Here is a 25,721-nt window from a genome sequence, read left to right on the forward strand (position 1 = left end):
AATGTTATTTGAGAAGCTGTGTTCCAAAGCAAGTATTTTCTGGGAAGCCTGAGTTTTTTTTTTTTAATTTCGCTCTCGCATAGGGGCATCTTCTGTCTTATGCTTTTAAATTCTTTAAGGATTCTTTCCCTTTGGTGATCTCCCTTCAAGTTTGCTGTCAGAACCAAAGTCCTCTTCGTGGCATGCGAGACTCACAGTCTGACTGCTTTTCCATTGTTTTGGTGGACACACAAATATCTACATGATTTTGAGAAACTCTATGTTAAACTATTTTCTTTTCTTTTCTTTTTTCTTTTTTTTTTTTTTTTTGGGACTGAGTTTCATGCTTGTTGCCCAGGCTAAAGTGCAGTGGCGCAATCTAGGCTCACTGCAACCTCCGCCTCCTGGATTCAAGCAATTCTCCTGCCTCAGCCTCCCGAGTAGGTGGAATTACAGGCACCCGCCACCATGCCCAGTTAATTTTTTGTATTTTTAGTAGAGACAGGGTTTCACCATGTTGGGCAGGCTGGTCTCGAACTCCTGACCTCAAGTGATCCACCCGCCTTGGCCTCCCAAAGTACTGGGATTACAGGTGTGAGTCACTGCACCTGGCCAAACTATTTTCTTAGTTCTCTTTTTGCATCATGTCTGAAATGTGTAAGAGTAGTGGTTTCTGTTCCATTGTTTTTTGTTGTTGTTGTTAACTTTTCTGCACATTCCATTCTGTTCTTATTACTATATTCTCAAAATATAGTTTGAAATTATAAAGTATGATGTCTTTCTACTTTGTTCTTTTTCCTCACGATTGCTTTGGTTATTTGAAGTTTATTGTAGTTTCTTGTAAATTTTAGAATTGTATTTTCCATTACTGTGAAGAAAAATGCCACTGAAATTTTGATAGGTAATTTATTGAATCTATAGATTACTTAGATAATAGGACGCTTTAACAATATTTATTTTTTCAATCTGTAGACATGCAATATTTTTAAATTTGTGTCTTCTCTAATTTCTTTTATTAATAACATATCTTTCATTGTAAAGATTTTTTACTTCCTTGTTCTCAGAAATTTGTTATTTTAATGCTATTTTAAATTGTTTTCTTTCTCAGTTTGTTTTAAGTGTATGGAACAATAACTTAATACTTGTGTGTTAATTTTGTGTTTTGCTAATTTACTGAGTGTATTAATTCAGACAAATTTCAATGTAGTGTTCATGGTTTTTTATATATAAAATCATATTATCCACAAACAGCAACTTTTTACTTGTCTTCAATTTCAGTGGCTTTTTAAAAATGTTTTTGACTCATTATTCTGCCACATACTTCCAGTGCTATGTTAAAATAGAAGCACTGACAATGGGCACAATATAGTTTTGCATTAGTGTCTGTGAATTTGAAGGAACAAACAACTCCTCAAGCTTCTATAAACTGGTTTCAGTAGGTAAAGATCTTTTTCTGTCATGTCTCCAGGGTCATAGAATGCTCTCTGGGTTTGTAGTGGAGAGGGGGTGTAGCTTGATCGCAAGGCTTCTGGAACTGCACTAGGGTCCACCTTTAGTTGGCTTGTTACAGGGGCTTGGGTAGTTGTAATTCCCATTTTATTTTTGAACAGACTGAATATCCTTCAGGACTTTGATCTGTGGAGCAGACAATAGGGCAGGTTTCTGCAGTCAGATTCATATATAATGGCCCTTATATCAGGATGTGAATGAGTATGGCTTTTATTGAGTACCAGAGAGGATTACTGTAGTTATGCAGACAAATTCTTTTTTAATGGTATATCAGTGTTGCACAGCAGATTTTATGAGTAAATATGTCACTTACTATTGTTGTGCAGTTTCATATCAGTGTTTTGTTAGTGTAGGTTTCTTAACATTGAGTTATTGTGTTTTTTTGTTTCACTTTTGTATTATAATTTTAGACAGTTTGCAATTTGGTTTATCTCTTATAATTAAGAGATAAATCAGTCATATGTCTGTCACAATTAGATATATATGTGTGTGTGTTTATCTATAAATATGACCCCAATATTGGTTATGGCTTATCTTGTGTATATTTTTTCTTAGCTAATTTTCAGTGGTTGTTTTATCTCACCTAAGTGAGTAGTCATGGAAATATTTTCACCCTCTCTTATTTTCACCATGTGTTTAATGATGATGTTTCTCTCACCTTTGTGTGAGAGAAACACTTTTGTAATTTGAAGGTAATTTTTGAAACGATTTGTAAATCTGTATTTTTTTCAGTTTTTCCTTTAGAAAAATTAATTGTTGTAAAAACACATAATATTTACCATCTTAAATCTATTTAAGTGTACATTTTAGGGCCAGACATGGTGGTGGCTCACATCTGTAATCCAGGCATTTGAGCTCAAAAGTTTGAGACCAACCTGGGAAACATATGGAGATTCCCTCTCTAAAAAAATGGTTTTTAAAAATAGCCAGGCATGGTGTTGTGCATCTGTGCTTCAGGCTGCTTGCAAGATTGAGGTGGGAGGGTTACTTGAGCCTCGGAGTTGGAGGCCGAAGTGAGCCATAATTGCACCACTGCACTCCAGCTTTTTTACAGAGTGAGACTTTGTCTCCAAAAAAAAAAAAAAACCACAGCTCTACATTTCAGGCAGGCATGTTAATTATATTCACATTGTTATGCAAAAGACTTAGATATTTTACATTTTGTGAAACTAAAACTCAATACCCATTAAATAACAGCAACCCATTTTACCCTCTTTCCAGCCCTTAACAAACACCCTTCCACTTTCTGTTTTTATGAGTATGACTAATTAAAATATCTCATATAAGTGGAGTCATACTGTATCCATCATTTCATTACTGGCTTATTTCAGGTGACATAATATTCTCAAAGTTTATCTTAAAATGTGACAAGATTTTCTTTTTTTTTTTTTCTTTTTTATTTCTGAGACGGAGTCTCCTGTTGGCCCAGGCTGGAGTGCAATGATGCAATCTCAACTCACTGCAACCTCTGCCTCCCCGGTTCAAGCGATTCTCCTGCTTCAGCCTCCCAAGTAACGGACTACAGGCATGTGCCACGATGCCTGGCTAATTTTTTTTATTTTTAGTAGAGAGAGGGTTTCACCATGTTGGTCAGGCTGGTCTCGAACTCCTGACCTCAGGTGATCTGCCATCCTCAGCCTCCCAAAGTGCTGGGATTACAGGTGTGAGTCACACGCTTGGCAAGATTTTGCTTTTTAAGACTGAATAATATTTCACTGTACACATGTTACATTTTTGATGTGTTTATAAATGAAGAGACACCTGGGTTGCTTCAGCCTTTTAGCTTTTGTGAATACTGGTACAATAAACATGGATGTTCAAATATGTCTTCCAGGTCATGTGTTGCATATTTTAAATTGATAAACAGGATTGCTATATTTGATGATAATTCCATTTTTAATTATTTGAGAAACATTTATAACATTTAAAAATAATGACTGCATCTTTGTTTTCTACCAACAATCGACATAGGTTTTATTTTCATTGCATCATCAACAGACTTGGTGTTTTTAAATAATTTATAGTGGCCATCGTAATGGGTATGACATGATTTCATTTTTCATTGTTATTTTTATGTGTTTCTCTACAAATTATTAATTTTGCATGTCATTTCAAATGCTTTTTTCATTTGTGTATGTTTTATGATAAAAATTTAGTTCAATTGTTAATTTTCAAATCAAGTTTTTTAACTTATTCAGTTTTACGGGTTTTTTATATATTTTGAATATTAACTATCACGTGTAATTTGGAAATATTCTTACCCATTTTCTAGGAGGCATTTGCACTGAGTTAAATGTTTTGTTTTCATGTGCAGAAATTTTGAAGTATAGTATAGTTAACTTTTTTTTGTTGTTCCTCATGCATTTAGTGTCTTATCTAAGAAAATGGTGCCAAGACCAGTATCATGTCTTCTTTCTATTTTTTTCTAAGAGACTTACTAGTTTTTTTATGTCTAAGTATTTTACGTAAAATATTTTTGTATATGGGTCAAAGAAATGATCCAACCTTATTTTATCAATATTGATATTTAGTTTTTAACATTGTTAAAAGACTATCTTTATTGTTTGCTCTTGGCAGCTTTGTAGATCATTTGATTATATATAAAAGGTTTCATTTCTGGGCTCCGTATTCTGTTCTTTCATCTGTTTGTCTGCCTTTGTGTCAATATTACACTGTTTTTGTTACTGTAGCTTTTAATTTTTTATTATTATTATTTTTGAGATGGAATCTGGCTGTGTCGCCCAGGCTGGAGTGCAGTGGCTCGATCTCAGCTCACTGCAACCTCCTCCTCCTGGGTTTCAGCGATTTTTCTGCCTCAGTCCCCTGAGTAGCTGAGGTTACAGGCGTGCACTACCACGCCTGGCTAATTTTTGTATTTTTAGTAGAAAAGGGGGTTTCACAATGTTGACCAGGCTGGTCTCGAACTCCTGAGCTCGGGTGATCCCCCCCACCTTGGCCTCACAAAGTGCTGGCATTATAGGTGTGAGCCACTGCACGCTGCCTAATATGTTTAAAAATCAGGAAGTATAATGCCTATTTATTCTTTTTCATGGGTGTTTGGCTATAGTTCATAATCAAATTTAAAAATTTTAAACAATATTTATGTAATAAAACTGTGCTATTGTGATTTTTATAGAGATTATATTGAATTTGTTCACCACTGTAGGTTGTATTGACAACTTAACTAAATTAAACTTTTTGAACCTTGAGCTGAATAGTGTGTTTGATTGACTGACTGATTTGAGACGGAGTCACGCTCTGTCGTCCAGGCTGGAGTGCAATGGCATTGTCTCAGCTCACTTCAACCTCTGCCTCCCGGGTTCAAGGAATTCTCCTGCCTCAGCCTCCCGAGTAGCTGGGATTACAGGTGCCTGCCACCACGCCTGGCTAACTTTTGTATTTTTAGTAGAGACGGGGCTCCACCATGTTGGCCAGGCTGGTCTCAAACTCCTGACCTCAAGTGATTCGCCCACATCGGCCTCCCGAAGTGCTGGGATTACAGGCGTGAGCCACCACACTTGGCCTTATTTTTATTTTATTTATTTTTATTTTTAGAGACAGGGTCTTCCTATGTTGCCCATGCTAGTTTGGAACTCCTGGGCTCAAGCAATTTTCTTGCCCTGGCCTCTCAAAGTACTAGTATTATAGCCGTGAGCCACTGCACTCGGCCCATGTGTTTTGTTTTGTTTTTGTTTTTGTTTTTCAAATATATTATTGGATTTGACAGTTTTACTTTTGCTTTTTTTTTTTTTTTAATTGAGATGGTGTCTCACTCTGTTGCCCAGGCTGGGGTGCAATGGTGCGGTCTTGGCTCACTGCAACCTCCGCCTCCCGGGTTCAAGCAATTCTCCTGCCTCAGCCTCCTGAGTAGCTGGGATTACAGGCACCCGCCATTATGCCTGGCTAATTTTTGTATTTTTGTAGAGACAGGGTTTCACTATGTTGGCCAGGTTGGTCTTGAACTCCTAACCCCAGGTGATCCACCCACCTTGACCTCCCAAAGTGCTGGCATTACAGGTGTGAGCCACCACACCCAGCCTACTTTTGCTTTTAATTTTTAGTTTCATTCAGTTTTGGTCAGAAAACACACAGTGTATGATTTTGGTTTTCTTATATTTATTTGTTGTTGTTTTGAAACAGGATCATACTCTGTCACCCAGGCTGGAGTATAGTGGCATAATTTTGGCTCACTGCAACCTCAGTCTCCTTGACTCAAGTGATCTTTTCTTCCTCCTAAGTAGCTGAGACTACAGACATGCACTACCATGCCTCGCTAATTTTTTGATTTTTTGTAGTGACAGAGTCTCACTATATTATTGAGTCTGGTATCAAACTTCTGGTCCCAAGTGATCCTCCCACCTTCATCTTCCAAATTGTTGGGATTAGATGTATCAGCCACTACTCCCAGGTGGTATTCTTTAATAAGACTTGTTACGTGTCCTAACAGAATATATCACATCCAAATAAAAATATTGTGTATTCTCTATCGCTTCTCGGCCTTTTGGCTAAGATCAAGTGTAAAAATATTGTGTATTCTCTTGCTTTTAACTGGAAAGTTTTGTACATGCTGTTAAGCCTAGTTGGTCTGTGGTACAGTTTGGATGTCCACGTTCTGCAAGGCTCATGCTGCAATGTAATACTCAATGTTGGTTGTGGAACCTCGTAGGAGGTGTTTGGGTCATGGGGACTAATTCTCATAAATGCCATGGCACCATCCTTTTAGTAATAAGAAAGTTTTCACTACATTAATTCAAATGAGAGCTGGTTCATTAAAATAACCTGTCTCCTTCACCTCACACTTGCTCTGTCTCTTACCCTGTGATATGTCCAGCTACTCTGTCTTCCACTAAGATTATAAGTTTCCTGAGACCCTCACCAGAAGCAGATACTGGCACACACTTCTTATACAGTCTGCCAAATTGTAAACCAAATAAACCTTTTTACTTTATAATTTATCCACTCTCAGTTATTTGTCTATATGCAAAATAGTTAATACAGTCTATAATGTTGTCTGTTTTCTTACTGATCTTTTATCTAAATTTTCTATTTATTATGCAAATGGGATCTTGATGTCTACAATTATTATGTTGCTATATATTTCTTGTTTTACCTTTGCCAAAATATGCTTTATATATTTTGGAGTCCTGATGTTATATATAATATACATATAAACATAAATAGATAGATGTGAGTTATAGAATCTTGACTCATTTGCCCATTATATAGTATCAGTGTGTGTCTTGTGTTAGTATTTTACTTAAAGCATATTACATTCAATATAATTACTACCACCTCACCCAATTATGGTTACTATTTGCATGGAATATAGATTCTTTTCATTCTATTACTTTGAGCCTATTTGACTCAATGCTAAAATGAGTCTGTTATAGACAGCGTATTGTATGCTTTTTTACTTAAACTACTCAGGCATCTTATTTCTTTTTCTTTTTATAAATTTATCTGTTTTTGAGATAGAGTCTCATTCTGTCAACCAAGCTGGTTTGCAGTGGCATGATTACAGCTCACTGCAGCCTCAACCTCCCAAACTCAGATGATCTCATCTCAGCTTCCAAGTAGCTGGGCTGCAAATATGTGCCATCACACCCAGCTCATTTTATTGTTTTTGTTTTTGTTTTTGTAGGGACAGTATTTTGCCATGTTCTCCAGTCTGGTCTCAGACTCCTGAGTTAAAGTGATCAGCCCCCCAGGGCCTCCCAAAGTCCTGGGATTACATTTTTTTATTAAGTAGTTTAATTAATTTATATTTAAAATGATTGCTTTAAGAAATAAAGTTACTATTACCAGTTTCATTGTTATTGTTTTGTTTAAATATTATTTTTTGTGTGTTCTGGGATACACGTACAGGATTTACAAGTTTGTTACATAGGTAAACATGTCCCATGGTGGTTTACTGCACCTATCAATTCATCACTTAGGTATGAAGCCCTGCGTGCATTAGCTATTTATCTTGATGCTGTTTCCCTCACTCTGACAGGTTCCAGAGTGTGTTGTTCCCCTCTACGTGTCCATGTTTGTTTTTGTTTTTGTTGTTGAGACAGAGTCTCGCTCTGTCGCCAGGCTGGAGTGCTGTGGCATGATCTCAGCTCACTGCAAACTCCAACACCCTGGTTCAAGCGATTCTCCTGCCTCAGCCTCCCAAGTAGCTGGGATTACAGGCATGCACCACCATTCTCAGCTAATTTTTGTATTTTTGGTAGAGATGGGGTTTCACCATGCTGGCCAGGATGGTCTTGATCTCCTGACCTCGTGATCTGCCCACCTCAGCCTCCCAAAGTGCTGAAATTGCAGGCATGAGCCGCTGTGCCCGGCCCATGTGTTCTTATTGTTCGGCTCTCACTTACGAGTGAGAACATGTGGTGTTTGGTTTTGTGTTCCTGCATTAGTTTGCTGAGGATAATGGCTTTCAGCTCTATCCATGGCTTTGCAAACTACATGCTCTTATTCTTTTTTATGGTTGCATAGTATTCCATAGTGTATATATACCACATTTTATTTATCCAGTCTATTATCGATGGGCATGTGGGTTGATTCCATGTCTTTGCTATTGTAAATAGTGCTGCAGTGAACATACACATCCACATATCTTTATAATAGAATTATTTATATTCCTTTGGGTATATACCAAGTAATGGGATTGCTGGGTCAAATGGTATTTCTGGTTCTAGGTCCTTGAGGAATTCCCATACTGTCTTCCACAATGATTGAACTAATTTACATTCCCACCAACAGTGTAAAAGTATTTCTATTTCTCCACAGCCTCACCAGCATCTGTTGTTTCTTGACTTTTTAATAATCATTATTCTTGGCCGGGCACGGTGGCTCACGCCTGTAATCCCAGCACTTTCAGAGGCCGAGGCGGGAGGATCACGAGGTCAGGAGATCGACACCATCCTGGCTAACACGGTGAAACCCCGTCCCTACTAAAAATACAAAAAATTAGCTGGGTGTGGTGGCGGACGCCTGTGGTCCCCACTACTCGGGAGGCTGAGGCAGGAGAATGGCGTGAACCTGGGAGGCAGAGCTTGCAGTGAGCCGAAATCGCGCCACTGCACTCTAGCCTGGGTGAAAGAGTGAGACTCTGTCTAAAAAAAAAAAAAAATTTAGAAAAAAATAATCACTATTCTTACTGGCATAAGATGGTATCTAATTCTAGTTTTGATTTGCATTTCTCTAATGATCCCTGATGTTGAGCTTTGTTTGTTTCTTGGCCACATAAATGTATTCTTTTGAGAAGTGTCCATGTTCTTTGCCCACTTTTTAATGGGGTTGTTTTATTCTTGTAAATTTGCTTAAGTTCCTTTCAGACTCTGGATATTAACGTTTGTTAGATGAATAGGTTGCAAAAATGTTCGCCGATTGTATAGGTTGTCTGTTCACTCTGATGATAGTTTTTTTGTTGTTGTGCAGAAGGTTTTTAGTTTAATTAGATTCTGTTTGTCAAGTTTTGCTTTTGTTGCAGTTGCTTTTGACGTTTTCATTATGAAATCTTTGTCCATGCCTATGTCCTGAATGGTATTTCCTAGATTTTCTTCTAGGGTTTTTATAGTTTTGGGTTTCATATTTAAGTCTTTAATCCATCTTGAGTTAATTTTTGTACAGGTGTAAGGAAGGGTTCCAGTTTCAGTTTTCTGCATATGGCTAGCCAATCCTCCCAGCACCATTCATTAAATAGGGAGTTTGTTCCTCATTGCTTGTTTTTGTCAGATTTTTCAAAGATCAGATGGTTGTAGATAAGCAGTCTTATTTCTGAGTTCTGCATTCTTTTTCATTGGTCTATGTGTATGTTTTTATACCAGTACCAGGCTGTTTTGGTTACTATAGCCTTGTGGTGTAGTTTGAAGTCAGATAGCATGATGCTTCCAGCTTTATTCTTTTTGCTTAGAATTGTCTTGGCTATATGGGGTCTTTTGGGTTCCATATGAATTTTAAAATAGTTTTTTCTAATTCTGTGAAAGATGTCAGTAATAGTTTAGTGGGATAAGCATTGAATTACTTTTGGCAGTATGGCCGTTTTTACAATGTTGATTCTTTCTGTCTTTTCCATTTGTTTGTGTCCTCTCTGATTTTCTTGAGCAGTGGTTTGTATTCTCCTTAAAGAGGTCCTTCACTTCGCTTGTTAGCTGTATTCCTAGGTATTTTATTATTTTTGTAGCAATTGTGGCTGGAGATTCATTCATGATATGGCTCTCTGCTTGTTTATTGTTAATGTATTGAAATGCTTGTAATTTTTGCACATTGATTTTGTATCCTGAGACTTTGCTGAAGCTTGTTATTAGCTGAAGAAGCTTTTGGGCTGACATTGGGGCATTCTAGATATGGGATCATGTCATCTGCAAACACAGACAGTTTGACTTCCTATTTGAATACCCCTTATTTATTTTTCTTGCCTGATTTTCCTGGCCAGAACTTCCAATACTATGTTGAATAAGAGTGGTGAGAGAGGGCATTCTTGTTGTGCCAGTTTTCAAGGGGAATGCTTCCAGCTTTTGCCCTTTCAGTATGATATTGGCTGTGGGTTCATCATAAATGACTCTTATTATTTTGAGGTATGTTCCATAAATACCTAGTTTATTGAGCATTTTTAACATTAAGGTATGTTGAATTTGATCAAAGACCTTTTCTGCATCTATTGAGATAATCATATGGATTTTGTTTTTAGTTCTGTTTATATGATGAATTATATTTATTGATTTGTTTATGTTGAAATAGCCTTGCATCCCAGGGATGAAGCTGACTTGATCGCAGTGGATAAGCTTTTCAATGTGCTGCTGGATTTGGTTTGCCAGTATTTTATCGAGAATTTTTGCATCAATGTTTATCAGGGATGTTGGCTTGAAGTTTCTTGTTGTTGTTATATCTTTGCCAGATCTTGGTATCAGAATGACGCTGATCTTATAAAATGAGTTAGAGTGGAGTCCCTCTTTTTCTATCATTTGGAATAGTTTCAGAAGAAATGGTACCAACTCCTCTTTGTACCTCTGGTAGAATTCAGCTGTAAATCCATCTGCCCCTGGGCATTTTAGTTTGTAGGGTATTTATTACTTCCTCAATTTCAGAACTTCTTATTGGTCTATTCAGGGATTCAAATTTTTCCTGGTTTGGTCTTGGGTGGGTGTAGGTGTCCAGTAATTTATCTATTTATTCTAGCTTTTTCAATTTATGTACATACAGGTGTTTATAGTATTTTCTGATGGTTTGTTTTTCTGTGGGGTCAGTGGTGATATCCTCTTTATCATTTTGTATTGTGTCTATTTCTTCTTCTCTCTTTTGTTCTCCATTACTCTAGATAGTGTTCTATTTTATTAATGTTTTCAAAAAAAATAGCTCCTGGATTCATTGGTTTTTTGAAGGATTTTTTGTGTCTCTGTCTCTTTCAGTTTCACTCGGATTCTGGTTATTTCTTGTCTTCTGTTAGCTTTGGGGTTTGTTTGCTCTTGGTTCTCTTGTTCTTTTAATTGTAATGTTAGGGTGTCATTTTGAGATCTTTCCAGCTTTTTGCTGTGGCTATGTAGTGCTATAAATTTTCCCCTTAACACTGCTTTAGCTGCATTCTAGAGATTCTAGTACATAGTCTGTTCTCACTGGTTTCAAAGAATTTCTTGGTTTCTGATTTAATTTTATTATTTACCCAGAAGTCATTCAGGAGCAGGTTGTTCAATTTCCATGTACTTGTGTGGTTTTGAGTGAGTTTCTTACTCTCGAGTTCTAATTTGATCGTACTGTGGTCTGAGAGACTGTTATGATTTCATTTCTTTTGCATTTGCTAAGGAGTGTTCCTTCCAATTATGTGATCAATTTTAAAGTAAGTTCCATGTGGCACTTAGGAGAATGTGTATTATGTTGTTTTTGGCTGGAGGGTTCTGTAGATATCTATCAGGTCCATTTGACCTAAAGCTGAGTTCAAGTCCTGAATATCTTTGTTACTTTTCTGTCTCAATTGTTGGTCTAATATTGGCAGTAGAGTGTTAAAATCTCCCACTATTATTGTGTGGGAGTTTAAGTCCCTTTGTAGGTCTCTAATAATGTGTTTTATAAATCTGGATGCTCCTTGAATTGATTCCTTTAGCGTTATGTAATGCCCTTCTTTTTCTGTTTTGATCTTTGTTGGTTTAAAGTCTATTTTGTCAGAAACTACAATTGCAACCCCTCCTTTTTTCTTCTTTTATTTGTTTGGTGAATTTTCCTCCATTCCTTTATTTTAAGCTGTGTGTGTCTTTGCATGCGAGATGGGTTTCTTGAATATGGCACACCAATGGGTCTGGACTCTTTAATCAGCTTGACATTCTGTGTCTTTTAATGAGGGCATTTAGCCCATTTAAGATTAGGCCAGGCACGGCGGCTTATGCCTGTAATCCCAGCACTTTGGGAGGTTGAGGCAGGTGAATCACCTGAGGTCAGGAGTTCATGACCAGCCTGGCCAACATGGCAAAACCCCGCCTCTACTAAAAATATAAAAATTAGCCTGTCATGGTGGTACACATCTGTAATCCCAGCTGCTCAGGAAGCTGAGGCAGAATTGCATGAACCTGGGAGGCAGATGTTGCAGTTAGCCAAGATTGTGCACTGCACTCCAGCCTGGGTGACAGAACAAGACTCCATCTCAAAAAAAAAAAAAAAAAAAAAGTTTAACGTTAATATTGCTATGTGTGAATTTGATCCTGTTTTCATGGTGCTAGCTGGTTATTTTGAAGACTCTTTGATGTAGCTTTTTCATAGTGTCATTGGTCTTTGTACTTCAGTGTGTTTTTGTAGTGGCTAGTAATGTTTTTTTCTTTCCATGTTTAGTGCTTCTTTCAGGAGCTCTTGCAAGGCAGGCCTGGTGGTGATTAATTCCTTCAGCATTTACTTGTCTGAAAATGATTTTATTTCTCCTTTACTTATGAAGCTTAGTTTTCCTGGATATTCTTGGTTGGAAATTCTTCTCTTTAAGAATGTTCAGTAGTGGCCACCAATCTCTTACAGCTTGTACAGTTTCTGCTTAAAGGTCTGTTGTTAGTCTGATGAACTTTTGTCTGTAGGTGATGTGGCCTTTCTCTCTGGCTGCCTTATCATTTATTCCTCAATTTCAATCTTGAAGAATCTGATTATTATGTGTCTTGGGGATGATCTTCTCATGGAGTATCTTACTGGGGTTTTCTGGATTTTCTGAATTTGAATGTTGGCCTTTCTTGTTAGGTTGGAAAAGTTCTTCTGGATGATATCCTGAAGGATGTCTTCTAACTTGGTTCGACTCTCCCTATCTATTTAAGGTACCCCAGTCAGTCATAGGTTTGGTCTTTTTACATAATCTCATAGACCTTGGAGATATCTTTCATTCCCGTTTATTCTTTTTTCTTCAATCTTGTCTGCCTGTTTTATTTCAGCAAGATTGTCTTCAAGCTCTGAAGTTCTTTCCTTGGCTTGGTCTACTCGGTTATGGATACTTGTGGTTGCACTGTGAAGTTCTGATGCTGTGTTTTTCAGTTCCATCAGGTCATTTATGTTCCTCTCTAAATTGGTTGTTTTGGTTAACAGCTCCTGTAATGTTTTTCATAGTTCCTAGCTTCTTTGCATTGGGTTAGAACATACTCCATTAGCTCAGCAAAGTTCATCATTACCCACCTTCTGAAGCCTACTTTTGTCAATTTATCCACCTCAGCCACCACCCAGTTCTGTGCCCTTGCTGGAGATATGCTGGCATCATTTGGAGGAAAGGAGGCACTCTGGCTTTTTAAGTTTTCAGCATTTTTTGGTTTATTCTTTTCATCTTTGTGAGTTTTTCTAGCTTCGATCTTTGAGGCTGCTGACCTTCGGATGGGATTCTTGTGAGGACTTTTTTGTTCATGCTGTTTTTGTTGTTGCTTTCTGTTTGTTTTTCTAACCATCAGGCCACTTTTTTGTAGCACTGCTGTGATTTGCTTGGGATTTACTTCAGACCCTATTTGCCTGGGTTTCTCCCACACCTGGAGGTGTCAACCAGTGGAGCCTGCAGAATAGCAGACATGACTGCCTGCTCCTTCCTCTGGGGTCTTTGTCCCAGAAGTGGAATGACCTGATGACAGTGGGAACACTGCTTTATAAGTTGTCTGATGATGTCTGTTGTGGGGGTCTCACCCAGTCAGGATGCATGAGATCTGGGAACCACTTAAGAAAGCACTCTGGCTGCCCCTTGGTGGAGTGGCTGTGCTGCACTGCAGGAAATTCCATACATCTGTACTGCCTGGATTTCTCAGAGCCAGCAGGGGGAAAGACTAAGTCTGCTGATCCGCGGAAACCACCTCGTTGTTCCTGTTTTCTGTGCTTCTTGTAGATAAGTTTTTTCTCATTTCCTGTTTTACTACCTTTATTTTTGTTAACTTTATCATTACATGCTTCGATTATTTTTTCTTTTTTTTTGCATAATTTTTATAAATATTATGTAATCATCTTGAAGTATAATGTAATCATCTTAAAATGGAGATTACATAAAACATCTTAAAATTAAAAAAATAAGGCCAGGCATGGTGGCTCACACCTGTAATCCCAACACTTTGGGAGGCTGAGGTGGATAGATCACCTGAGGTCAGGAGTTTGAGACCAGCCTGGCCAACATGGTGAAACTCTGTCTCTACTGAAAATACAAAAATTAGCTGGGTGTGGTGGTGGACACCTGAGACTGAGGCAGGATAATCACTTGAACCCAGATGGCAGAGGCAGGATAATCACTTGAACCCAGATGGCAGAGGCAGGATAATCACTTGAACCAAGATGGCAGAGGTTGCAGTGAGCCGAGATTGCGCCACTGCACTCCAGCCTGGGTGACAGAGCGAGACTCCATCTCAAAAAAAAAAAAAACCAAAGAGTAAAAAAAGATATATTTTAACTTCTTAAAAACTTTAATTAAATACAAAACCTTTACTGCTATATTTTCCAGTTTGTTATTGATACTACAAATTATATTATGTATCTATTAACAGATTTATGTCTTGTATTTTTATATCTACAGAACTTTAACGGTTTTATGCACCATTATTATGATAGTAAAAAATTCTATGTGTCTGTATATTTATATTTAATAGGGAGCTTTATATTTATATATGGTTTTATGAGGCGTCTAGCATCATTTTATTTTTCAACAAAACGGATTCATTTTAGCATTTCTATTTGTTTATGTGGAGAGTCTGTTTCTCAGACTGGATCTGGGACTCCTGGTCTCAAGAGATCTGACTGCCTTGGCTTCCTAAAGCTGTAGAATTACAGGCATGAGCCACTATGTCTGGCCACCACGTAACATTTCTTGTAGGAATGTGCTAGTTGTAATGAACACCCTGAAATTTAATTTAGGAAAGTCTGTATTTTTATTTTGTTTTTCAAGTAAAATAACTTTGAATTAAATATTATTGGTTAGAATTTTTTATTACATCAAAATTTGGGAAGTTCTCAGCTTTCTTTTTCTTTAATTTACCTCTGTATTACTTTTTCCCTATATTATTCTTCTCTTTTTTTTTTTTTTTTTTTTTTTTTTTGAGACAGAGTCTCTCTCTGTCGCCCAGGCTGGAGTGCAGTGGCTCGATCTCAGCTCACTGCAAGCTCCGCCTCCGAGGTTCACGCCATTCTTCTACCTCAGCCTCCCGAGTGGCTGGGACCACAGGCGCCCACCACCATGCCCGGCTAATTTTTTGTATTTTTTTTAGTAGAGGTGGGGTTTCACTGTCTTAGCCAGGATGGTCTTGATCTCCTGACTGCGTGATCCACCCCGCTCGGCCTCCCAAAGTGTGGGATTACAGGCGTGAGCCACTGTGCCCGGCCCCCCTGTATTCTTCTTCTAAGATTTATTTCATGAATATATTGATGGACTTGATGGTGTCCAATAAGTTTTACATTCCATATTTTTCTTTTGTTTTGCAATTTTATATTTTTATGTTATATATTTTAGGGTATGCCACCTGATACCCGTTAACTGTGTTTTGATGTTTCCGTTTATATTGTAATTGTGTATGACAATGTTTAACTCTGTACAATTTAAGGCAGTTTGGAGCAAAATCAAATATAAATCAGCCATATGTCTATTGCCAATATAATTATCTCTCTTTCTCTGTATAAATATTATCTCTGTATTTTTTATGACTTGTATATTTGTTATGTAGGTTTGTTGTGAATGGTTGTTCAGTCTTGTCTAGGTGAGCAGTCATCTCCTAATTTCAATATCTATTGTGAACCTATATTATTTTTGTGTGGAAGAAACACCCTTGGATTTGAAGATTATATACAAACTATCATAACTTTGTATCCTTTTAAGGTATTAGTTTATTTTTACTTGTCAGAACCACGTAACAAAATTTATTATCAAACATTTTAAAATATGCTGTTTAGGCCAGACACAGTGGCTCACACCTGTAATTCTAGCTCTTTGGGAGGACAAGGTGGGAGGATTGCCCGAGGTCAGGAGTTCAAGACCAGCCTGGCTAACTTGGTGAAACCCTGTCTCTACTAAAAATACAAAAATTACGCAGGTGTGGTGGCGAGTGCCTGTAGTCCCAGCTACTCAGGAGGCTGAGGCAGGAGAATCACTTGAACCCGGGAGGTAGAGGTTGCAGTGAGCTGAGATCATGCCACCGCACTCCAGCCTGGGCAACAGAGCAAGATTCCATCCTTGAAAAAAATAAAATATGCTGTTTAGTCATATTAATTATATGACAATGTTATGCAACATATCCCTATAATATTTATATGTTGCAAAGCTAAATCTCAATACACATTAAACAAGAACTAATTTTTCTGACTTTCTGGCACTTTGCAAACACCACTCTGTTTTCTTTTTCTAAGAGTGCAACTGCTTCATGTAGCTCCTACAGTCTCTTTTTGTGGCTGGCTCATTTCATTTTGCATAGTGTCATCAAGCTTTATCTTTATAATTGTTAGAATATTTTTGGCTTTTTAAGTCCTAGGTGATATTCCAGTATTTTTATATTTTGAATTATATCTACTGAATACTTTGGTGACAGAAATTTGCATTCCTTTTACCTACTGGCTTTCAGTAGCAATGCTGCAATAATTATGGATATGCAAATAACTTCATATGGCCATATATGTGAACATTTATATATGTGCTAACTTCTATTTTATTAGTTCACTTTGTTTTGAGACAGAGTCTCACTTTGTCACCTGGGCTGGAGTGCAGTGGCGTGATCTTGGCACACTGCAACCTCCACCTCCCGGGTTCAAGCGATTCTCCTGCATCAGCCTCTTGAGTAGCTGGGACTACAGGCTTGTGCCACCAAGCCCAGCTAATTTTTTTACTTTTAGTAGAGATGGGGTTTCACCATGTTGGCCTGGATGGTCTCGATTTCTTGACCTCATGATCTGCCCACCTTGGCCCCCCAAAGTGCTGGAATTGGCGTGAGCCTCTGCACCCAGCCTGTTAGTCCACTTTTTAGCCATTATACTCATACCAAATTGTTTTTATTCTGTAACTTTGTAATGTATTTTGAAATCAGGAACTATAATGACTTCAACATTGTTCCTTTTTTTGAATACTTTGGGTACTTTATTGTCTTTTGAGAGTCCATATACTACTTTTGGAGTTGGTGTTTTCTGTTTCCTCAAAAATGCAATGAGAAATTAAAAAAAAAAAAACATTGTATTAAATCTCTATATTACATTGAGCAGTATGGACATCTTCAAAATATTATTTCAACCTTTGAACAGGAGCATGCTGGCGAGTGTGTTTAATATCTATATAGTTATAAATTTTTCAGTTTTTGTCTGTTGTTTTATACTCATTTCATTTTGGTCATAGAATGTGATTCATAAATTTGTTTTTAAAAACTTAAAAATTAAGGCCGGGCGTGGTGGATCACGCTTGTAATCCCAGCACTTTGGGAGGCTGAGGCGGGCGGATCACGAGGTCAGGAGATCAAGACCACGGTGAAACCCCGTCTCTACTAAAAATACAAAAAAATCAGCCGGGCGTGGTGGCGGGCGCCTGTAGTCCCAGCTACTCAGAGAGGCTGAGGCAGGAGAATGGCGTGAACCCGGGAGGCGGAGCTTGCAGTGAGCCGAGATTGCGCCACTGCACTCCAGCCTGGGTGACAGAGCAAGACTCCGTCTCAAAAAAAAAAACAAAAAAAAAAAACTTAAAAATTAAAAAAATTTGTTAAGACTTCTTTTTTTGCCTACCAGGTGGTCTATCAAGGAGAATGTTGTATGAGCTATTGAGAAGGGCGTGCATCCTGATATTGTTGAGGTGTCTTCTCCATACCTCTGTTAGAAATAATTGTTTTATACTGCCTTCAAGTCCTCTCTTTACTTACTAATATTCTGTCTTGTGTTATTTTTATTACAGAAAGTTGGGTATTGAAATGTCCTACTGTAATTATATTACTGTCTAGGTGTTTTTTTCCATTCTGTCAATATTTGCTTTATATATTTGGAGACTTAATATGAGATACAAACACACACACACACACATATATATATACACATAGGTTCCCAGTAAACGAATGTATTATTGTTTAATGTCCTTCTTTGTCTCTTTGCAGTTTTGACTTAAAGTACATTTTATAAACTATGACAGTTTTTGACTTAAGATGTAGCTTGTGTAATATTTGGCCTCTTCTGCTCTCATTTGGTTAATATTTGCATGGAATGTCTAAATCCATCTTGCCACTTTCAATCCTTTTTTATCATTAGATTTTAGCTGACTCTTGTAGAAAGGCAAGTTACATCTTGGTGTGAGAAACAAACTCACCTATCCAAACCCAAAGAATGGACTCAGAGACCTGGAGAACAGCGAAAGTGAGGCTTTTAATGACGGTCTTGCAAGATTGAGTGTCTGGCATGCAGGCACACGCAGCACAGTTTCAACAAACAATTTATCTCTTAGTGCACAGGTCCCTCCCCCAGTTCCTCATAGGCTGACTACTATTGGGTCACAATCTTCCCAGATGTCACCTATTGGCAAGGGCTTTAGGTGTTTCTTTTATGAGTTGTCTTGTTGCATTTTGTTGCAGCCCAAAATGCATCGCGACTGTTCAGGACTCTTCAGACATTTGACTTGTGGCCCTAGTGGCTGCACTTAGCTGATAAGAAAGGGTACAATTATTTATGTTGCAAACCTAAATTTTTTGGTGGGGTGGAGAGGGGGTAGTTGCGCGGACCCTGACCTATAGGCGCCTGGCTGTTGGGTAAAAGAGAAGGCAGGAAGAAGGGGGGTGGTGATTCAGTACACTCTGCTTCTTTATGTCTTTATTTCCATGTAACCTGCTTAAAACTAATGCACTTAGAATTGAGAATGGACCATCACATATAGGTTATTTTCTACATTGGTTTTTTAATTTTTATTTATTTATTTATTTTGATACAAAGTCTCACTATGTCACCCAGGCTAGAGTGCAATGGCATGATCTTGGCTCACTGCAACTTCCGCCTTCCAGGTTCAAGTGATTCTCCTGCCTCAGCCTCCCGAGTAGCTGGGATTACAGGCAGGTACCACCACACCGAGCTAATTTTTGTATTTTCGCTAGAGATGGGGTTTCACCATGTTGGCCAGGCTGGTCTCAAACTCCTGACCTCAGGTGATCCGCCCATCTTGGCCTCTGAAAGTGCTGGGATTACAGGCGTGAGCCACTGTGCCCAGCCAAAAATTTTTTTAATAAATCACTTCATTGAATGTATGTCTCTTGAGTGGAAAGTTAGTTATATATATGTATGTGTATAGATAGAAACTCTGAAACAGAGAGACTTATTAATGTTATTTTACTGTTTTATTTGATTCTTGTATCTTTGTCTCTCATTTTCTCTCTTAATTTGTGTCTTTTTTATTTTTATGTTGATATGCTTTTACTTCTTTCTTATTTTGTTTATCTATACAAATATATTATTTGTGCTATCTTGGGGATTACATAAAACCTCTAAAAGATACAACAATGTATTTCAGTCTGGTAAAAAGAAAAAAACTTCAGTTACATGCAAATATTTTTTCTCATTACATCTGCCCTCAAATTTTTCATTGATGTTTGAATTATATTTTTTATGTTATCTATTCACTAACAGATGTTTATAATCATTTCTATGCTTTTAACTTTCAAATTTTAGAAAATAATTAAAAATGTTTTCTGCACCATTATAATAATGCTTAAAAATTCAATTTTTGTGTTTGTGCATATCTTTTCCAGAAAATAATGTATTTTTCTATGATTATGTGTTGTTTCATTGAATAATATTATTTTTAGTAGAAGCAACTGCTTTTAGCATCTTTTATATGTAGAGCATATGGAGTACCAATGCACTTTTTCAGAATTTGATTATTTTTGAAGGTTTTTTTTTTTAATTTAGCAGGACATATTTGCTGATGGTATTATACTCACTTGATAGCTATTTTTTTCAGGACTTTGACTATATCAGACAGTACCCTTCTGGCCTGCAAAATTTTTGTTGACAATTTACTGGCTGTCTCATAAGACTATGCTTGCAAATGACGTCACTTTTATCTTGCAGTTTCCAAGAGGCTGTTTTTGTCTGTGACTTTTGAAATTGTGCTTATGTATGTGTTTGTTATAAATATTTTTGTGTGTTTCCTAGTTTGTTTTTTGAGCTTCTTCATTTTTACGTCTTTTTTTTTTTTTTTTGTGAGACAGAGTCTGGCTCTGTGGCCCAGGCTGGAGTGCAGTGGCGCAATCTCGGCTCACTGCACCCTCCGCCTCCTGGGTTCACACCATTCTCCTGCCTCAGCCTCCCGAGTAGCTGGGACTACAGGCGCCCGCCACCACGCCTGGCTAATTTTTTGTATTTTTTTTAGTAGGGACAGGGTTTCACCATATTAGCCAGGATGGTCTCAATCTCCTGACCTCGTGATGCGCCCGTCTCAGCCTCCCGAAGTGCTGGTATTACAGGCGTGAGCCACCCCACCCAGCCATCATTTTTTCTTTCAGAATTTTTCAGTTAGTCTTTTTGATATTTTTTGCCTTCATAATTTCTGTTTTTCTGGTATTTTACATATTTTTGTTCTTACCCTCATTTTTCTGATTTTCTGTAGTTCTCTATATTTCTGTCACTCACTGAGTATTATTCAATTTGTTTTCAATTTTTAAAATTAATATATACATTTTTATGGTTTCTCTCTGAAACTTTTATATTTTTGATAAAACCATATTGCCTTATTTTGTATACATTGTAATCTTTGATTGAAATTTGTACATTTAAAAAAGCTACCTGTCACAATCTTTATAATGTAGCTTTGTCCTGGCATAGTCTGAACAATTGTCTTGATTAGAGATCCTGGGAGTCTCTCAAACATGTTGCTAGAATGTGTCTTGTCGACAATTTTGTGTTTATTTTTTAATTAAAGGAGTTTGTGTTTCTTCTTTTTTTAGTTTTTTTTTGTCAGACGGAGTCTTGCTCTGTCGCCCAGACTGGAGTGCGGTGGCGCAATCTCCGCTCACAGCACCCTCCACCTCCTGGGTTCAAGTGATTCTCCTGCCTCAGCCTCCCAAGTGGCTGGGAATACAGGTGCACGCTATCACACCTGGCTAATTTTTGTTTTGTTTTTTTAGTAAAGATGGAGTTTCACCATGTTGGCCAGGCTGGTCTCAAACTTGTGACCTCAAGTGATCCACCAGCCTTGGCCTCCCAAAGTACTGGAATTACAGGTATGAACCACCACACCTGGCCTTTTTTTTGTTTCTTCTTAATAGTACTAACTTGCTACACATGTTTTCTGTGTGGTACTGTAGTGTCTCTGCTGCTGTAACATTGAGCTTTGGACTCAGCAGACTTAAACTGTCATTCCAAAGTATACCACCATTTCTTTCAGCACTATATGTCATAGGAGACAGAAACCAGTGTCTAGATAGGCCCCTAGAAGCAAGTAATAAAGATGTATGTGCCAGTATTTTAACTGTCTTTTAAAAAAGAAACCAAAAGTTGGCAGTTTACTTCAAAAGGCACTATATTATATTGTGGAGCAGGAAGAGCTGTGTTGGGTAAATTTAACAGACTTTTCTTTTTCTTCTGTGTCATGCTCTATGTTGTGCTCAGCTGGGGCACTTCACACACTTAACTTATTTATAAATTTTCCTCAGATGTATTTTTGTTGGATGTTTTTGTTGCATTTACATGTCCATAAAAAATCAGGGCCTTTGGGCCAGGCGCGGTGGCCAGTGTGCCAAAGTGCGGTAATCCCAGCACTTTGGGAGGCTGTAGTGGACGCATCATCTGAGGTCAGGAGTTCGAGACCAGAGTGGCCAACATGGCGAAACCCCATCTCTACTAAAAATACAAAAATTAGCTGTGCGTGGTGGTGCATGCCTGTAATGCCAGCTACTTTGGAGGCTGGGGCACAAGAATAGCTTGAGCCTGGGTGGCAGAGGTTGCAGTAAGCAGAGATCACGCCATTGCACTCCATCCTGGGCTACAGAATGAGACTCCGTCTAAAAAAAAAAAAAAAATTAAGGCCTTTATTATTTTACTATGCCACCTTGTTTATGTAGTTGGTATAATTTTATGGGTTAGATTTGTAAAGCATATTCATCTGAGTCTAGTAAATGGAGTAATTTGTTATTTTTATTTCTTTCAGTTATATATTCTCATTTTGCCCAAGACCTTTGGCCAGAGCAGGGCATAAAAGATTCTTTCCAAGAAGTCATATTGAGAAGATATGGAAAATGTGGACATGAAGATTTACAGTTAAGAACAGGCTGTAAAAGTGTGGATGAGTGTAATCTGCACAAAGAATGTTATGATGAACTAAACCAGTGTTTGACAACTACCCAGAGTGAAATATTTCAATGTGATAAATATGTGAATGTCTTTTATAAATTTTCAAATCCAAATATACATAAGATAAGACATACTGGAAAGAAGCCTTTCAAATGTAAAAAATGTGACAAATCGTTTTGCATGCTTTTACACCTAACTCAACATAAAAGAATTCATATTAGGGAAAATTCTTACCAATGTGAAGAATGTGGTAAAGTCTTTAACTGGTTCTCAACCCTTACTAGACACAGAAGAATTCATACTGGAGAGAAACCCTACAAATGTGAAGAATGTGGCAAAGCTTTTAAGCAGTCCTCAACCCTTACTACACATAAGATAATTCATACTGGAGAGAAACCCTACAGATGTGAAGAATGTGGCAAAACCTTTAACCGGTCCTCACACCTTACTACACATAAAAGAATTCATACTGGAGAGAAACCCTACAGATGTGAAGAATGTGGCAGAGCTTTTAACCGGTCCTCACACCTTACTACACATAAGATTATTCATACTGGAGAGAAACCCTACAAATGTGAAGAATGTGGCAAAGCTTTTAACCAATCCTCAACCCTTACTACACATAAGATAATTCATGCTGGAGAGAAACCTTACAAATGTGAAGAATGTGGCAAAGCTTTTTACCGATTCTCATACCTTACTAAACATAAGATAATTCATACTGGAGAGAAATTCTACAAATGTGAAGAATGTGGCAAAGGCTTTAATTGGTCCTCGACTCTTACTAAACATAAAAGAATTCATACTGGAGAGAAACCCTACAAATGTGAACAATGTGGCAAAGCTTTTAATGAGTCCTCAAACCTTACTGCACATAAGATAATTCATACTGGAGAGAAACCCTACAAATGTGAAGAATGTGGCAAAGCCTTTAACCGGTCCCCAAAACTTACTGCACATAAGGTAATTCATTCTGGAGAGAAACCTTACAAATGTGAAGAATGTGGCAAAGCTTTTAACCAATTCTCAAACCTTACTAAACATAAGATAACTCATATTGGAGATACATCTTACAAATATCTAGAATGTGATAAAGCCTTTAGCCAGTCTTCAACTCTTACTAAACATAAGGTAATTCATACTGGAGAGAAACCCTACAACTGTGAAGAATACAGCAAAGCTTTCAACCAGTCTTCAAACCTTATTGAACAAAGTAATTCATACTGGAGAGAAACCCTACAAATGTGAAGATTGTGGCAAAGCCTCTAACCAGTCCTGAATTCTTACTAAACATAAGAACATTCATACTGAAGAGGAACCCTGTGAGTGTGAAGAATATGGCAAAGCCTTCAACAAGTCCTCAATTCTTACTAGACATAAGATAATTCATGGGCTGGGTGCAGTGGCTCACGCCTGTAATCCCAGCACTTTGGGAGGCTGAGACGGGTGAATCACATGAGATCGGGAGTTTGAGACCAGCCTGACCAACGTGGTGAAATCCTGTCTCTACTAAAAATACAAAATTAGCCATGCGTGGTGGTGCATGCCTGTAATCCCAGCTACTCGGGAGGCTGAGGCAGGAGAATTGCTTGAACCCCGGAGGCAGACGTTGCGGTGAGCCGAGATCGTGCCGTTGCACTCCAGCCTGGGCAACAAGAGTGACACTCCATCTCAGAAAAAAAAAAAAGATAATTCGTACTGAAAAGAAACTCTACAAACTTGAAAGATGTGACAATGCTTTTGACAACACCTAAAACTTTTTTAAACGTAAAAAATCACACTGGTGAGAAATCCTAGAAATGTAAAGAATGTGACAAAGCCTTTAAATGGTTGTCACACTTGATTATAGGTAAGATAGTTCATACTGAAGAAAACTTCTACAAGTGTGAACAGTGTGGCAAAACTTTTAGCGAATGCTCACACCTTATTGCACAGGAGAACATTTATACTTGAGAAAAATTGTACAAATATAAAGACCATGAAAAAGCCATTAATATCTATTCACATCTTACCACTGGAGAGTTCATACTTAATAAAAGGAATATAAGTGCAATTACTGTCAAAAGATCTTTCAGAAAATATAAACCTTTAAAGCGAAGAAGGTATTTATTTTGAAGATGAACATTACAAATGTGAAGAGGGTGGGTTGTAGTACCTTTATTTGTATCACAGATTTTATTGTACACATTTTGTACTAGAAGAAAACTCTGAAGTAGTTGCTCAAACTTTGTTCAACATCAGGGAATTTATATTGAAGAAAAACCTTGCAAATTTAATAAATTTTAAAAAACACTTTTTCAAAAAGTACAGCTTAGAAGATACCAGAGTTCATACTGAAATATATTTTTGCACATGCAGTAAAAATGAAAATATTTAATACAAAATTAAGTCTATGTAAATATCAGAGAATTTACTGTAGAAATATGTAAGGCACTGAGACTTCAGATATTATACTAAATCAGAGTGCTGAGTATAGAAAATAAAACTGAAGTTGGGGCCAGGTGCAGTGGCTCACACCTGTAATCCAGCACTTTGGGAGGCCGAGGAGGGCAGATCACCTGAAGTCAGGAGTTTGAGACCAGCCTGACCAACATGGAGAAAACGCGGCTCTACTAAAAATACAAAATTAGCCAGGTGTGGTGGTGTATGCATGTAATAGCAGCTACTCGAGAGGCTGAGGCAGGAGAATTGCTTGAACCCTGGAGACAGAGGTTGCAGTGAGCTGAGATTGCGCCATTGCACTCCAGCCTGGGCAACAAGTGAAACTCTGTCTCAAAAAAAAAAAAAGAACAACTACAGTTGGTAGAAAAATTATTTGTATATAACTTTAAAAGGAGTAGAAGGGTTTTTTGCAGAGTTACTATGTTTGAAGTATACTTTATTTCTTGAAAAAATTACAGATTTTTTGTAAATAATGATGTAATTCAACTCTCAAAATATTTCATACTGTTTCTTTATTCTGGTTGTATTCAAGTGTGAAAGCATGTGATCAGTTATTGCTGCATTAAAAACCTGAGAGTCGGGGCCGGGCGCGGTGGCTCACGCTTGTAATCCCAGCACTTTGGGAGGCCGAGGCGGGCGGATCACGAGGTCAGGAGATCGAGACCACGGTGAAACCCCGTCTCTACTAAAAAAAAAATACAAAAAAAAAAAAAAAATTAGCCGGGCGTGGTGGCGGGCGCCTGTAGTCCCAGCTACTCGGAGAGGCTGAGGCAGGAGAATGGCGTGAACCTGGGAGGCGGAGCTTGCAGTGAGCCGAGATTGCGCCACTGCACTCCAGCCTGGGCGACAGAGCGAGACTCCATCTCAAAAAACAAAAAAACCCTGAGAGTCTTTTTTATTAGGTGGCCATTATTTATGATCTTTTCTATGACAGAGTAAGGACATTAAAATGTAAGATGCATGATGAAAAATTAAGTGAAGAGGCTCTTTGTGGTTAACTTACATTGAATAATGAATTAGGTAGGTGTTCAGAGTAATATTATTTTGTGTTATGAGAAGAAAACATTTTTAATTTTATTTAAAATTAAATGAAA

General features: G+C 37.7%; 1 protein-coding gene across 1 annotated transcript in view; it reads left to right on the forward strand.

The window, feature by feature from the left end:
- The window catches only part of LOC100581134 (zinc finger protein 430), a 37,817-nt gene extending 14,248 nt beyond the window's left edge, over positions 1 to 23,569 (forward strand). Inside the window, 2 exon segments of the mRNA XM_012509460.2 lie at positions 22,043 to 23,390; positions 23,392 to 23,569. Coding sequence (XP_012364914.2) covers positions 22,043 to 23,390; positions 23,392 to 23,464 — 1,421 coding nt within the window. The 3' untranslated portion in view covers positions 23,465 to 23,569.
- Positions 23,570 to 25,721: the final 2,152 nt, after the last annotated feature.

Source organism: Nomascus leucogenys, chromosome 3, assembly GCF_006542625.1.
Source record: "Nomascus leucogenys isolate Asia chromosome 3, Asia_NLE_v1, whole genome shotgun sequence".
In the NCBI taxonomy this organism is placed as follows: domain Eukaryota; kingdom Metazoa; phylum Chordata; class Mammalia; order Primates; family Hylobatidae; genus Nomascus; species Nomascus leucogenys.